We start from the raw sequence: 16,131 nt of genomic DNA, 5'->3' as shown, positions 1-16,131 counted from the left end.
GAAAAAATATTTACTGACTTTAAATAGCTCACGTCTTTTTTCTGAAGCTCTATCTCAGAGCTTGTGCTGCACAAATATTGTTGGCTGGATTGTAAGGCTATTGTTGTTATGCCTAATATAAATATTTCAGTTGCTGTTTCATGAGTAGTATTTGGGAAGTGATACGTATCCTTATTTTAATCTCTTTTGTACATGCAGCAACTGAGCTGCATGTGTGGGACTTTATCAGAAGTAGGTTAGATATGGCCCGTGTCATTAAATTGTCTCCTTCTCTGCCAAAACCTGTGTGGTTACCTGTAAGGTAAGTGGCAGCGACCACTGGCAAGGTTATGAGAAGTGGTAAGAGGGAAGGAGACAGCGAAAGAATCAAAGACCATTGAGTGCCTAATAGGTGTGGATATTTATTGACACACATTGAACCTGTTGTTCAAAACCAGTCATGCGTCCATTCTGTTCTATTCATAGGTGATCATGGAGGAAGCACTTTACTCCCACCGAATGTCACAAATGAATTTCCAGAATATGGGACCATGGAGGACGGTGGGGAAGGCCTAAGAACTTCTCTCGAGTTTGATGCAGAGTCTCTGCCATGCTGCCCGCAGGGGCCGCAGGGGGTTCAGCCTCATTCCAGCCACCACTCTGGGCTCGACAGTATTACAGAAGGACCAAAAGATGTTGTAGGGGGCTCCTCTCAAAGTCACCTCAAGGAACAAAGTTTACAACCCATAGACTCTTTGATTTCAGCTCTGAAAGCTACAGAAGCCAGAATAGCTTCTGGAACGTTACAGGCTACAAAGGTACTGGACAAAGATGCTGTTTCTAGTCTCTCAGTACAGCAGGTGGACAAAGAGCTGGACACTGCCAGTCATCAAACACACACAGCCAACAAACTGTTCCCTGCTGGCCAGGAAAAACCACCAGATATACCTCTTTCAGCTGAAGTGACGACGGGGGAAGGTGTTCTTTTGCGCATCCAGGAGGATCTGACAGGGCTGCTAAGTGGAGAAGCTCAGGGGGAGCTTTCCCGGGTAACTGCCAATGGGAGGAAAGGGGCTCTCCGTGTGCAGGAGCCAGCTTGTCCCGGGTCCTCCCTGGGGAGCCCAGCGGCAGCCCACAGCTCTGTGGGCAGCATTGGCTTCCTGAGAGAGGGGAGATCTGACCTGCAGAGAGAGCACCCAGGGGGATGTGATCGAGGCAGCTCCACGGGACGGCCTGGCCGGGTCAAACATGTGGAATTTGAAGGGGTGGAGATACTGTGGACAGGAGGGAAGAAAAGAGAGACACGGCAACCTGCGGATTTTGAGACATCCTCGGAAAGGACTACCTCTCCTGAAAGTCAGGGGTTTTCCAAAGTGCCAAGCCACCTCATCTCTTCTGCTGGTTTGTGTAATTCAGTTGGTTTCACCGAGCGTGTTGGGGCCGACATCTGGAGAGGTCCTTCAGAGAGGCTGGCCGCTAGCTCGGGGACATTTCCCACCGCGCCTCTTGCTGAGGGTGGAGAGGATGAAGTCTTCCTGAAGGAAAACAAAGACCATCTTGAGGAGAAGATTGAACTGGAGAGAGACAAGGAGAGGTGAGCCCCCATAGTCCTACTGTCTGTGTCCTGGTACATATAGTTGGAAACGATTATCCTCGCTTGGCTTTCAGAACTCAGCTCCCAGTTTCCTGGGTTCTTTTTATCAAACAACAGAAGAGAAGTTCCTGTAAGCTAGATTCCTTCTAAGTACCCAAGATGTTCAGGTGATCTTGTTATCAAGTTGTCCATTAGGCATAGACCAGAAAAGCAGAATGATGGAGAGACTGTGAATGCTAAACTATGTGAATCCATTTCTGACATTTTGTTATATTTGACAGGCTTCAGGTTTTCCAACACCAACGTAACTACAACACCCCACAATTATCTTTAAAATATGAAAAGATTTGGACTCTTATGACATACCTTGTAGTCATTGTATCCTAACTAAGGCATTTTTTCTGGGTACAACACCAGTGCCTGCATCCAGCCTACACACACGTATGAACACAGAGGTTCTGAGTGAGGGGCTGGCTCAGTGTTTTAGGTTTAGAGAGGAGGTCAGGAGGCTAGAAATAGACTGTAATTCAGTTGTTCTGTGGCATTCACATGAGAATCCCTTCTCACAGGAAGAGCATGTTTTGATTATGTCCCTGATAAGTAAACTCAGCATCATATGGTATTTCCTGGTTTTTCCATTCATTTCTGACATCACATCCACACCAGCTGAGAGCCTGGGTCAATGGAAGACATGCCCCGTCTTTCTCCACTTCCTGTGTGCGTGGTCTGGTCACACTGTGCTCCTTTCGGCAGTCACTTGAGGCACCATTTCAGATTTGCAGCATCTTTTCTGCCCTGGCTTCATGACGCCACATTTCATTGTTCTTAAGGGAGAACATGAGTGTCAAAGCTGAAGCATTTTTTTTGTTTGTCTGGTTGGGATAGAGAAATGCCTTTTCCTCTATAACTAATTACAAGTACAAGGAGAGTGAGGCTCCTTTGGAATGGCTATCAGGGTTCCATCTCTCCACTCCTCCTTTCCCATCCCCCAACACACAAAATCTTCAGACTTCCCTCAAAAGCAGCCTTGATATGTGGCACATGACTCAGCAATTATATTTCCATGGAATATGCACTTTTGCTGTTGTGTAGATTATTCATTTCTCCTTTCCTCCCTCCTGCCTTACCTCCTTCCTTTTCTCCCACAAATATTTTTTGGTTGTCTTCCATGTCCTTGACACCGCTAGATGCTGGGCATAAAGGAATGTTTAAAATAGACACAGCAGCCCTGGCTTGGTTTGGCTCAATAGACAGAGCTTCAGCCTGTGCACTGAAGGATCCTGGGTTTGATTCCGATCAAGGGCATGTACCTTGGTTGTAGGCTCAATCCTCGGCCCTGCTCGGGGAGTGCATGCAGAGGCAACCAATCGATGTGTCTCTCTCACATTGAGGTTTCTCCCTCTCTGTCTCTCTCTCTCCTTTCCACTCTCTCTAAAAATCAATGGAAAAATATCCTCGGGTGAGAATTAGCAAAAAAACCCCACCAAAACACAAAACAAAACAAAAATAGACACAGCCCATGGTCACTGCCCTCATGTAGTTTACTGCTGAGGATAAACATTGACCGCAAAAACACATTAATAATTATGGGACCACAAATTGTGCTAGGTTCTGTAGGGTAAAGGAGAGAGACACACTAGAAAGAATCATTTGAAGATAGGAGAGGCTAATTAATTCGATGAATTGGGCAAGGCCCTTCTTTGGAGGTGATCATTAGGCTGAGCCTTGAGGAATGACTGTGAGTTAGCCAGGCAGAGAACAGAGGGTGAAGATTCTAGGGCAGGGGTGGGCAAACTTTGTGACTCGAGGACCACAGTGGGTTTTTAAACTGGACCGGAGGGCCGGAACAAAAGCATGGATGGAGTGTTTTGAGATGGGCTGGATCTGGCCCGCGGGCCGTAGTTTGCCCACGGCTGTTCTAGGGAGAGAGACTCACAAGGGCAGAGGAGGCTGCTGGATTGCCCGGAGTTGTGTGAAGCAAAGGCCTTATGACAAGTTTGAAGACTTGACACTCCACCAGTGTGGCTGGAGCATAAGGAGCTGGGGAGAGTGGTGGGAATCAGTGTGTGGGGAGGAGCTTTATCACGGGAACTTTTCATTTTATTCCAAGTACAGTGAGAAGTCATTAAGAGACAGAAACCCTCTTGGTACATGGTAGGCCTTCAGTCACTTAAAAACAACCAAGACAGTTGTATTGTTGAAGATGAATCCTGTCAATATCTAGGAGGAATGTAGATTGCTTATGAGGTATTTTTATTCCTATTTTTATTTTGTTTCTATCTTTAGGAATCTGAGGCTCAGAGAGATTAAGTTGTTAGGTGACATAGCTAGCACTCAGCACACACAGCATCCAGCTCCAGGTTTTTCTAATTCTTGACCTCATGTGCCTAACTGAGTTTTAAAAATTTTACCTACTTATCGTAATATTCATTTTTAATATTTGAAGAACCTGATACATATTAATTAATTAATGCCCACCCCTGTATATAAAATTGTTTCTAGGTTTTCACTGTTTTGGTTAGCCTTGTTGTAAACATGTCTGTGGGCTTTTTTTTTTTTCTTTTACGGTCATTCACTGTCTAATTTTGGACTTGGAATCTCTCTGCAGTTCTGCCTTATTGTCAGCAGGGGGCAGCCCTCAGATTCTAATGTCATCTGCTTGAGGGTGCTTGGTCTTTAAATCAGAAACTATTAATAGACTGATGAAAGCTTAGTGTATTTTTACTCCATTAAGTTTACACAACATATTTACTTGCTTCTGTTAAAATTAAGCATGACGGTAGCCGTTAAGTATTTGAATATGTGGAGTTTAGTTGGCTGAAAGGGGAATATTTCATTGAAATATTCATTGGACTAATGTATTCACATACTAGGAAACTAGTTTGAACTTATGTTAAATTATTTTGAGGGTAGTGTAGCACATGTAGGCTATGTTTTTCAACCTGAGTTTGTTTCTATGGTATCTTCCTTCCCAAATATATTAAGACGTAAGCCCAGTGAATACAAGTGTTAGCGCTACAGAATGTTATTTTTTTATATGGTTGAAGGGGGGAAAAATCAAAAGAAAAAGTTAACCTGATATTGAAATTCTTCACTCTCATTTCTTCGCAGGATTCTTGACCACGAGGAGCACTTTGCAGGAGGAGAGGATGACATCCTTGGGCCCGGGTACACAGAGGACTCCACTGATGTATACAGCTCCCAGTTTGAAACCATCTTGGATAACACCTCTTTATACTACAGTGCTGAGTCCCTGGAGACATTATACTCAGAGCCCGATAGCTATTTCAGCTTCGAGATGCCCCTCACTCCCATGATACAGCAGCGCATTAAAGAAGGCGGTCAGTTCCTGGAGAGGACGTCAGTGGGGGGACAGCACGACATCCTGAGTGTCTCCTCAGACGGCGGGATCGTGATGGGCTCTTCTAGCGAGATCAGCAATGGGCTCAGTGGCGCTGGGGAATCCATCTACACGAAAGGCACCCCGGAGATTGCCTTCTGGGGAAGGTACTAGTCCCATTCTCTATTTTCGTGCTGGTGGTTTTTGTATCATTTTCTCTTTGGGAAATCAGAGTATGGAATATATTTGAAAAGCATCTGGCCAGTTTCTATGGATGTAAGTGAATGATGTGAGTAAAACATAATTTGGGTTTCAGGGGCAGGTAGAGCACCCTTTAGTGGTTTGCCAAATTGGCAGGCTGTGGTCCCTCATTTATTGGATGACCATGTACACATTGGCCACAGCCCTGAACATACACCTGTGAGTGAGGAGGAGGAGATGTCAGCTCCGATGACGCAGCTTTGGTGGCAGGGCCTGGTGTTGTTAAAGGACACAGAGAGGTCTTGGCTTTCGTTCTGACACTGACCTTCGTTGATGACTTGGAGCAGATTGTTTGATTCGGCCAGAGGTTCCTTAATTGAAAGCTGAGAGTGGGTTTGATGGTCACCAAAGTCTCTTGCAGCCCTTTGCTCTGGAAGGTCCTGTTGTCAGGCAGTCTTCCTGTTCCTGGGATGACGGGAAGGATCTGATTATGTGGGTGCTGGAGAGAGCTGATACTTTGGTCAAGACTATATATATTTATTCCCTCTACATTAGGATTTGTCTACCTGGGAGATAAAATGATATCACATGGGTTCTGTGTGTCATACCTGTCATTTAGTGATCCCTATTTATGGGTTATCTAGCACTTCATTTCCTCTTGCTCATCATCCTCGGGCTGTTTACTTGTCCTTTAACATCTCCATTGGTGGGCAGGGCATGCTAAAGTTCCCAAAGATGTTATGGATTTAGTTTTGACATAGTTTTCCTAAATTCAAGTGTGTTAGTGTGTGTTGGTGGAGGTGGCAGGGAGGTTGAATAGGGATAAACTGTTTCAAAGCTCAGTGCTTTTACTGAAAGTCAGTATTCATAGTACAGTTTATCAAGGAACCTCTTTTTATGAGCAGCTCATCCTGTATTAAGCATTTTCTGTCACCAGTTTGTTTATGGTCTATAGTTCATTGGATGAGTGCATTCAAGACTGGGACATTATAATATGTAGCTGTGCGTTTCCATGTGAAATGGACCGCGGATGTTGGTTGTCTTCTTGGGTCACAGTGAGATAATGAAAAGATCACAGGTTTCAAAAGCAGAAAACGTTGGTCTGAATTACTTGGGCAAGCCACTTCTTCTCTCTGAAACCTGCTTTATGTATTTGCAAAATAGGGTTAATGAGCCCAGTGCTCTGTGTGACTGTGAAATTTAAAGAGCTAATTGAGATTAAAGTACCCAGCAGAATCCTGGTTGGTGTGGCTCAGTTGGTTGAGTGTCATCGCATGCACCAAAAGATCGCCAGTTTGATTCCTGGTCAGGGCACATGCCCGGGTTGCATGCTCAGTTCTCAGGAGGCGGCTGATCAGTGTTTCTCTCACATTGATGTTTTTCTCTCTCTTACTCTCCCTTCCTTTCTTTCTAAAAAAAAAAAATTAAAAAAAATCAATAAAAAAAATTGGAAAAATAAATCAAGTACCCAGCAGAGTACCTGGTACAAAGCAAGAACTTGAGTAAATGTATGACTCAGAACTGGATGCTGATAAGCCCACATTTAGACTTCCGGTATCTCTGAGATGGTGCTACTGACAATTGTGATAAAATGCTATATAGCACAGGTGATGCAGAAATGTTCATTGAAATTCCAATCCAACCTTCTGGGGCAAGTGAAAGTTACTTACATTACAGACCCAAAATAGGTTGGGGAGCTGAGTGTCTTAGGCCAATAGGCTTGGCGATAGAAGCCACAGGGAGGGTAAGTAAATAAAATTCAGAGTCAGAACAGGAAGGAATTGGGTGAAAGGTGTATCTGAAGTGTGGTCTGCTCCCTTAGAATAGGGAGGCATCATCCTTGTGGTCGGCTTAAGTGCCATCATTAGCAGGGCACAGTCAGATAGTCAAGGGGGCATTGGGTAAGGTGACAGTACTTTAGCACCTCAGATTGAGACAGTGCTGTGCTTCAGCCTTCTTGGGGTACGGTTTCAGCTGCGTCACGCGCATTGTTGGACCATGAGATCTTGCCCAACGATAAGACTGAATGAGAAGCATCTTAGAGACGAGCCAGCCGAGCTTCTCACTCAGCTCTGGGCACTTTTCCACATGTATATGTCTCTATTCAGGGTTAGAAAAGAGAGGGCAGTCTCAATGATCTTAAGAATTTTAAAGAAACTGATAACTTGCATGTTTTTTTTTTTTTTTTTTACCCCCTCTGCCTCTTGGTGCCTTGGAGAAATTGCAGCGCCAGCGGAATTGTAATGTAGGTAGAAGGATTATGGCATTTTCCATTTAGTGGGGCCCTAAATAGCCTTGTTTTATAGTCAAGAATCTGAGCACCAGTTTGGTGGGATGGATTTACCTGGTGATAGATCCCGTACCAGAATTCAAATGGCCTGACTCCTAGACCAGGTACATTCACTATCCTAGCTGCCTGGTCTCATCTTTATCCTTTCCTTTGATCTAATTTCTCTCAATGCCGTCAGGTCTGTAGAGGCAGAAGTCTGCGCTGGTGATTGTAGAGCTGCTTTTGTAGCTGTTGGTGGTGTGTTTTCAGTTGGAGAAAAAATTTACCAAATTGTTAATAAACATGTCTCCATAAATTTTAAAGTAATCAATGAGCCGGCTTTTAAAAATTCCTTCTGCATTGAAGCATTCTTCTGCAGAGGTAAGGAGGCAGACACAGAGGTATTGAACCTACGAAGGAAATCCAGACTAAAATGCTGACTGCACAGTAGTGAACAGGATTGATTTCCCTTAGCCAAGACTCAGAGCTACAGTGGTAGGATTCAAGGAAAACACATTTTCAACTGTGTATTAATAAACGTGTACACAAGAAAAATGATGAATAAAACAAGGACACGTGCCTAGCATTCCATATCTGTTCACCAGCCCTCCTGTTTTCTTGGCAGTGGACTGGGCAGGGCTGGGGTGGGGGAGGAATCCTGACTGAATTGGATAAAGTAAACTCTGAAGAAGGAGACAAGGAAAGGGGATGATATCTGTCTCTCTGATGATGCTTCTGTGATTCCAGCTAGACATAATCCAAGAAAATTAAGCCCATCCCTGTTGAGGTATTGATTTTAATGTTACTTGACAGCCAGTAGAAAATATTATAAAATACTTTTGGTAAGTCTCTAAACACAGTTTCATGTCACATGCCTCGCATAACTTTTATTATTTAGTAAATACATGGTGCTTAATTCTCATAACAAGCTGGGAGAAAGGAACTATTAATGTCTTCATTTTCCTGTCAAGGGAACTGAGGCACAGAATAGTTGAGCAACTTTTTCAAAAGTTGGATAGTAAGGGACATACCCAGCATTTTAACTCAGGCAAATTTTGTTTCAAAACGGAAAGACATTTGTTTGGCATTGTTTATGTATATTTTTTTTAACCCTGTTCTGTTTCAGTAAGTGCCGTTGGTCGCTGAAAATGATTTCAGTGGTAGTATTTGATTTCTCTTGAATCAGGAGACACTGTTCTCCATTGCTGCTGCTTTAGAGAAAGGTAGAGTGTTTGGAAAGGTGATGAGGATGTTGTAGCACTTGAGCACATCTGGTTCCCCCTCAGGAAGTACCTTGCAGTCTGAGAGTGAGCCACACTTTGCTGGCTAGAGGGGGATTGTTCTTCCCTTAAGTCACAAAAGGAAATATTCAAATCTGCAGTGTTCTCATATCAGGTGAGAAAGGAACATGTTTAAAGAGTATGTGTGCTCACTGTTTGTCTTTTAAAGGATCATATGCCTTTGTGATAGCAAATAGATCACTCTTCATAAGGTGAAAACTTCTTTAAGATCCTGGAGTAAATCTAGACAGGAAGAGTTAAATTCTCTCAGGTGCTCGAGTGTTCTGAACACCAAGCTTGAGCCAGGGAACCACGTCCGCCAGGAAATAGCTAGCCCTGTGAATGTAACACAATATTTTAATGAAGGAGCAGAGAGTATCATCCCCTCCCGTTGTGGTCCAGCTGCAGAGCACTCAGGCTGGTGGGTCAGCGGTGCTGTGTGAAGTCCAGTCACATGGCTCCAAAATTAGAAAGGATAATTAGAGACTTACAGTAATACATGTTCCAATGGGTTCCTTTGTGTCTGGGTGCTTCTCCCTTGTCGGCCCATCAGCTGATGACTGCAACTCCAATCAGTAAGTTCTGACCTGGAGACTGTAAGGCACAGATGTTGTCATTGTGACCACTAACAGAGCTGAATATTGTCCATTTCTGTTGAGCTTAGGTTTGGACAGACAGGAAAAGAGAGATAGCAAATATAACACTCTGGCAGAAGCTTCTCTTTTGATTCTCTGAGATATAGAAAACTTCCTTTTAAACTGATCTTTTCAGTGTAATAGATATATTTTATGTCTCAGCTTCCTAGTTTTTCTCTCGGATATGGCTCAGGATACAGAGGACTAGGGGACCAGTGCAGCAGAGGAGGTGGATTATATCTGTGTGCCACTGATATGCCTGAGGAGAGTGCTCCGCAGGACGTGGGTCCGCTCTGAATTTGGTAGTTGTGGTTTGGTGCCTTCCTCTTGTTTTTCCCCCCTTCTCAAGTGGAATGCTGGCATTTGGAAGGATCCTCTTTCCTCCTCAGCTAGTCTCTCTCTAGTGTCTTTCTGCCTAGGAAAAAAGTTCCATGAAACAAGATGAATACAGAAATTTGTTGATGTGTGATTTCAAAATTTTTTTTTCATCCCTAATTTAAAACCTGCAGGCATTTTACCGGCTTGTGTAAAGACTAAAATGACGTGATCTAGTTAAGCTGGTGCCAGAGGAACAGATTTTGATCTTGTGAAACTGCCTTTGGAGAGCTGGCTGACCATGGAGCTCCCTGCTCCGGGCTCTGTCATTCGGAGCAGGAGGCTCTCTGCCTCAAGGCTCAGTTCTGGTGGCTGTGGCTCTCCTGATCTTTTCAGTTTTATTCTTTCACATTTTAAAACTTGTTCTGTAGAAAATAGGTTCTCGTTTTTCTCTTTCGAGCTTCCTGAAGCAGTTGTAATGGTGATGCTTTTGTTTGTTTAACCACAAAGGATTTCTTGCTCAGTGATGGGGGTGGGGGCTCTGCTAGGTTTCAGAGCCAATCATTTATCTGGGTTTGAGTGCTGCCTCAGTTGCTTACTAGGTGTGTGATCTTTAGTAAATTACAATCCAGGAACCTTTCCCAGTGTAACCTATCTGCTATAGGAGGGTGAAGAAAATGAGATTATAATCAAGTGGTAAAAAAAATCAAGAAGGTCAAGTGGCTTAACAAGGCCTCATACATAGTAGGGGAGAAATAAGTGAAAATGAATAATAATACCAGCAACAGTAGCACCTGAGAACAGTCATCTTGTCACTCCACCATATATTCAAGACCCGTACCACCCTCTGAGCTGCCAGCACAAACTCTAAGCTAATCTGAATTTCCTGAAGTGTCACTTTTTCCCATAAGAGTACAATGCACTGCAGGAGGGCAGCATAAATACAAACAACAGGAGGTCAAGTCATTCTCTGTACTGGCTGCCTGATTTGGGGTAAGTTGCTTCATTTCAAGGAACTTCTGATGCCTTACTGGGAAAGTGGAGATAAGCTACCACCCAATATACAGTTTTGTTGTAAGAATTTGCCAAGTTCTGGTTTGTGGATATTCATTGTAAACCTGTCATGAGTTTCACAATAGTCTGAACAACAGGAATATAAGAAAACATAAGAAAAAGCCTGGTGAAGATGAAAAACCAGAAGGATTTGGTGGTGGCTGTTTGAACATAGGACATGCAAGCTGAGTCAAAAGGATTGTGAGGTTTCAAGCCTGGATGACATGAAATCAAGTAAGGACCTCGGGAGTCTGAGAGAATAGCAGTTTGCAGGAGAGCACCCTGTAGTGGGCAGTTGAAACAATTAAGTTGGAGGGAAGCGAGAGTCCTTCACCTGCAAATGGTAGTGAGAGTGTGGGATTGCAGCCCAGCTGGAGAGACGTGGGAGTCCCATTTAGAGGTGAGGCTTGCAGCTGTGGGTGCCAGCGAGCTCATGGAGAGTTAGGAGCGGTCTGAGGCCTTACATGCGGGTACACTTGGGCGTTGCGCATCTCTCCGATTCCCTCTGTGGAGAAAATGTGCTCTCTCTGGTGAGTTTCCTGGCAGCTCTTCTGCACTTGCCTCCCCTCTCTGGCAGTGGCTTGGTTGTCATGGAGAACAGTGTGGAAACTAAATGCTCCGGTCATTGCTCTTCTGGGTCCTCTCAGGCAGGCCTGGCCCTGGCTCTGGTGGTTTTGGGCTCTTTCTGTTTATTGGGTGGCTCTCGTATAAATTGGGGCTGACATCAGGAAATGTTCCTGAATTGGAAATAGGGTTCCCCAGAAACTTCTAGTTCTGTAGTTTAAGCTTTAAAACAAACACAGTAATGCCCAGGATATTGGTGGGTGTTGGTGTGAAGGGGGCTGTGGGTGTTGGTTCAGTGGCTGATCTTTTATTAAGGAATATACTAAAAGACCTCAAATGGTAAAGGACATTGGCGCTATATGTTATTATAAGGAGAATCGTAACTCTAAATAAAAATGGGGCTGGCAGTTAATATTTGATCTGGCGCTACAGCAATCATTTTATTCATATACCAGTGTAATATTTAACTTTCAAAGAAAGCAGTAACATTTCCTCTCAGCAGAGGTCACTTAACACAAGATTTGCAACACTGGATGAGAAAGTTGTCCATTGAGCCATGGTTTGAGGAAGAAAAAAGAAGACCTTCTCTAAATAAATAGTCTTTTGAAGGCATTTTACATAGGAATATTAGTTTATCAAAACCCCAAATGGGTACATTTCCTGTATTTTTAATCTTGCTTTTCTTTTTCTCCTATGGATCTTACATGCTTTCTATAATATTAAATTGGCTCAAGCCCCTAATTGAGCCTTACTATTCAGTACCGAGTGACCATGGTGCAAGGTAAGTTGAATGTAATCTTTCTCATGAATGCTTATGAGGATTAATATTAAGCTGCATGTAAACCAATGTTAGGTAAATACTTTGACTTCATAATCCCCACACCTCATATGCTACCTCATATGCCTGTGCTGGAGCCTTGATCCCCAGATATCTGCTGGTCTCCAAATCTGGAATTATTAAAGGAAAGCCCACACACACTAATCTGAAATTTTCAATCTTTCTACTCACAGTCTTGGTCCCCAGCAGCCTGGACTGGGAAGCTTGTTAGGAGAGCAAATCTCAGGCCCCACCCTGACCAACTGAATTGGAATCAGCATTTTTAAGTAGATATCCAGGCGGTTTACATACAGCAAAGTTTGAGAAGCACCGGTCTAGAAGCACAGTGGTCCATTGACCAGATCTAATGTAGGAAAGTTCTAGAGCTGGGTTCTCGAACTTGACTGCACATTAGATTTGTGTGGAGAGCTTTTAGAAATTCTGATTCCCTGAACTTGATCACTGGAGAGTCACCTGTACTGTGATAGCTTTAAACAGGTGAATCTTATATTCAGCCGAGGTTGTCAACCTCTCCTGGAGTTCGTTAGAAATGTGTAAGGGGCCTCACCCCTGACTATTCTCTCAAATGTGTGTTTTAACAAAACCCCAGGTGACTTATAAGCACTTTGAAGTGTGAGACGCACTGGAAACTGTTTAGACGCAGAATACAAAGCTGACAGTTCCTTCCTTCAGCGGAGTAGGCCTGTTACAGGTCTCTGTGCTGGTGGCAGGGAGAAATCTCCTAAGAGGTTTATATGCAAGTGAGTTGAGTGGACCTGGTTGTGAGCCTCAGAATGGTTTCTCGTGTCATCTTTTGTCTGGTGATCATAGGGTGCCTATTGCTATTCTAGAAATATAGGTGTTGATCCATTTCCTGCTAGGAAACAGTATCATTTTTCCTAGGGAGGAGTGTGGGTTCTTAAGTCAGATTGCTTTGGTTCAATTTTTGGTGAATTATCTCTCTAACCCTCAACGTTCTTATCTGGGGAAGGGGATAATAACTGTGATTATCAGTAATAGCACTGCTTGAACTATTCAAAACTTTTCAAAGTCACCTGGTATAAATGGACTGTGGTCCGATTGACTTAGGATGTGGTATATCTGCAATAATAATTCTAAGAGCCTTAGGTTACTTGAAGGTGAGGATATTTAATGATAGTTTTATTGTAGTTATAATTACTCTATTTAGCAGCTCCTCAACACAAGGAAGCTGACAAGAATGGTAATATAAAGTCTTCAGTATAGAGAAAATAAGAGACATTGAATAATTATTATTGTGAAACAAAACCATAAAGGGTCATTATTCACACTCAGCATTCCTTTAACAACTATTTTAGGATCCATTATATGATATTATATACTTAGTCAGGTATGGGCCTGCCTCTTAGGCAGTGAACTACTCAGGTCTTTAGTCTTGAGACTCAGAGACCCGATTACAGGGTCCAGCACATATACTGGACACTCGGTTTTTGTTGAATGAAGAACGTAATTAGCAGCTGTGTTATGCTAGGTACTAGGTGTCTCCCGGGGAGGAGGCAGATAAGATGACTTCACAAATCACTCTGGTGCAGGACCTAGAGAGCCAGACAGTAAGGCTCCAGGCTGGGGCCACTTAGCATGCTTTTTGCAGTGGGCTTTGAAGGAGGAGGTGGGCATGTGTAAAGAGCTGTGGGGGAGCTGGGCCAGGGATGACTTTCCAGATGGAACCAAACTGAGGCAGAAAGAGTAACAGCTGCTTGGGTTGGGGGTTTGAAGTTGGGAGTTGAGGGGATAATGCACCTCTGCCTCCTGTTCTGTTAGTCTGCTGGACTGAACACATGCAGCTCTCCTCAAAAAGGTAGCCAGGATGCCGTTGCCACTTTATAGCTTCTGAAACATTGCAGGCATACCAGACGTGCAGAAAACAACAGAGACCCATGTCCTCACCAGCCAGCTTCAGAAATAAAACATGGTTGAATCGCAAACTCCTGTGGATGCCTCCCCGGTCCCATTCCTCTCTTCCTTTCCCTAAAGGCACCCGTTGCCTGTGGGTGTTTATAAGTGTGCACCCACAAACAATAGACAGTATTCTTTCATATACTTTTGAACCTCATGTAGATGCTATTGTCTTATTTCCTTTTGTAACCTGCTTGTTTTGGCTCAGTATTTCAAACTCATTCTTATTGATTCATAAACCCCAATTTATGAATTGCTGTATAGACTTCATTACATGAATATACGCTATAACTTTCCTATTGATGAACATTTTGACTGTCTTGTATTTTTGTTATCTCAAATGGCATGGCATGGCATAGCCATGAATATTGTAATTCGTGGCATCTTGTGCACACATGGGAGGGTTTCTCTAGGCTAGGTGTATATTTAGGAATAAAATTACTGGACTGTAAGTTATCATTTTCTGGGTGAACCAAGACATTGTTGCAAGGGCATATTACATTTTCTTTGAGAGTATGTAATTTTATCTACAGCTGTCTATAACGTAATTTTTAGTTATTTTATCTCCTGATCCTTATAATTCCCATATCCCAACAAAAATAACAGGAGCCCAAAGAAAATGCCTGGGAAAGAAAAAGAAGTGAAACCAGCTCCTTTCCCTGTCAGGGCTCTGGTGCGGCCTCTGTTATCCATTAGTGAGGTCTGGTGGCTGTCCTGTGGATCAGGTCGCCCAGCTCCCAGATTCTCAGATGGGCTGTGGCAGTTGCTGCCTGTCTGACAGCTGGGAGTATTGCCCACTTCTGGTTGTCTGACACAGGATGTGAACAACAGGACACATGACTATTTTCACATCAACAATAGCAGAAAGACAGGCACAAAACTGGAAGTTGGAAAACAAATCACATATAAGATTAAGTACGAATCTAACACAGCTGAACTGTCTATCATTAATGAATTAGATCAATTTTGTTGCCTATTTCAGTCATTCCTCTAGGGCCAGGACTGTGTGTGGCTCTAGGAAATTATGGTCCTTAAAAATAGTACTTCAAAAACCTAAGTGCTATAAAAGAAAATGCAGAGTTGACTTTCTTTTTTTAATGGTGTTGGACACCCTTGTCTTTTTCCCATAAGCAGCAACCGCTCCACATAAACAAACCCGGTTGAACTTTCTCCCTGTTGTCAGCCTGCTGCCCGGCTTCCAAAGAGTTAAGCTGGAGGTTTGTGAGGTCATGTGTGACCTCACTGGGTCTGGACTTTTGAAGCAGGGCTCTTGGAGGGAAGCTGCCTGTTGAGAGGGGAGGCTGGGCAGAGGGGGAAGGACTTCAACTTTTCCAAGTTCTTGCCCCTCAGCCCCTGAGGGATATAGTGGCATTCTGGGAGCATGTCACTGTGGAGTCCGTGTGCAGCCGTGTGCACGCACCACAGAAGCAGCTGTGGAAGTCCATTAAAAGGGCCCTTGCAGACAATGAAGGCTTGCTGAGCAGATGGACCGGGAGAATGCTCTTTGTATCTGTGACAAAATTATGGGCAGACTGTTTGCCGATGGAGGTAACTGGAATTCCGCTTGTTTTCTTTGTTTGGTCCTAGGCCCTGCTGGATAATAGATACGATGGTAGTTATAGAAAATGCCTTAAACTGTTAAACTGTTAAACTGTTTTATTTCAAACGAAAAACATTGTAAGAAAGTCTTAGAAACTTAGGAGAATGATCATTCTTAGAGGTTGTTTTCTAAATAAGGTGACAGAAATGAGAAGCATGTATTTGTTAGGGGTTTCTGATGTTTAGTCCAGATGAGACGTCTCCCAGCATAGATTTGTGGTGGGACGTAGCCTGGGGCTCCGAGACTGTGTGCGCTTTCAGATACCTTTTGTGAAACTGGAACTTCATTCAGCTGTTGGAAGGTCACCAATTTGAGCTGGTCATTCAGTGGGGTCCATTCTGCGTAGGGCACAAGGCTGTCATTCTTATTTTGGTGTATCACTGCTCTAAAGGGACTATGTTGTTGGGATAGAACATGATTTGTCTTAGAATTCGGCATTTGGTTTGAAACTTCAAAGGCTAGCCAGTCATCTAAAGAAAAAAGTCATAGAGGTTGTTTCTGTTGGTGTGTTTTTTTTCTGGAGTTGTGGGACTTTCAGCTGCACGGTTT

General features: G+C 43.5%; 1 protein-coding gene across 3 annotated transcripts in view; it reads left to right on the top strand.

Moving 5' to 3' along the window:
• The window catches only part of PSD3 (pleckstrin and Sec7 domain containing 3), a 432,295-nt gene that overhangs the window by 162,622 nt on the left and 253,542 nt on the right, over positions 1–16,131 (top strand). For all 3 annotated transcript variants that reach the window (XM_015565163.1, XM_006765503.2, XM_015565164.1), the window contains 2 exons: positions 466–1,573; positions 4,685–5,080. In XM_015565163.1, coding sequence (XP_015420649.1) covers positions 466–1,573; positions 4,685–5,080 — 1,504 coding nt within the window. The remainder of the gene's footprint in view (positions 1–465; positions 1,574–4,684; positions 5,081–16,131) is intronic.

This window comes from Myotis davidii, unplaced genomic scaffold, assembly GCF_000327345.1.
Source record: "Myotis davidii unplaced genomic scaffold, ASM32734v1 scaffold93, whole genome shotgun sequence".
Lineage (NCBI taxonomy): Eukaryota > Metazoa > Chordata > Mammalia > Chiroptera > Vespertilionidae > Myotis > Myotis davidii.
The sequence above is the reverse complement of the archived record's forward strand: the minus strand, read 5'-3'. Positions and strand labels throughout refer to the sequence as shown.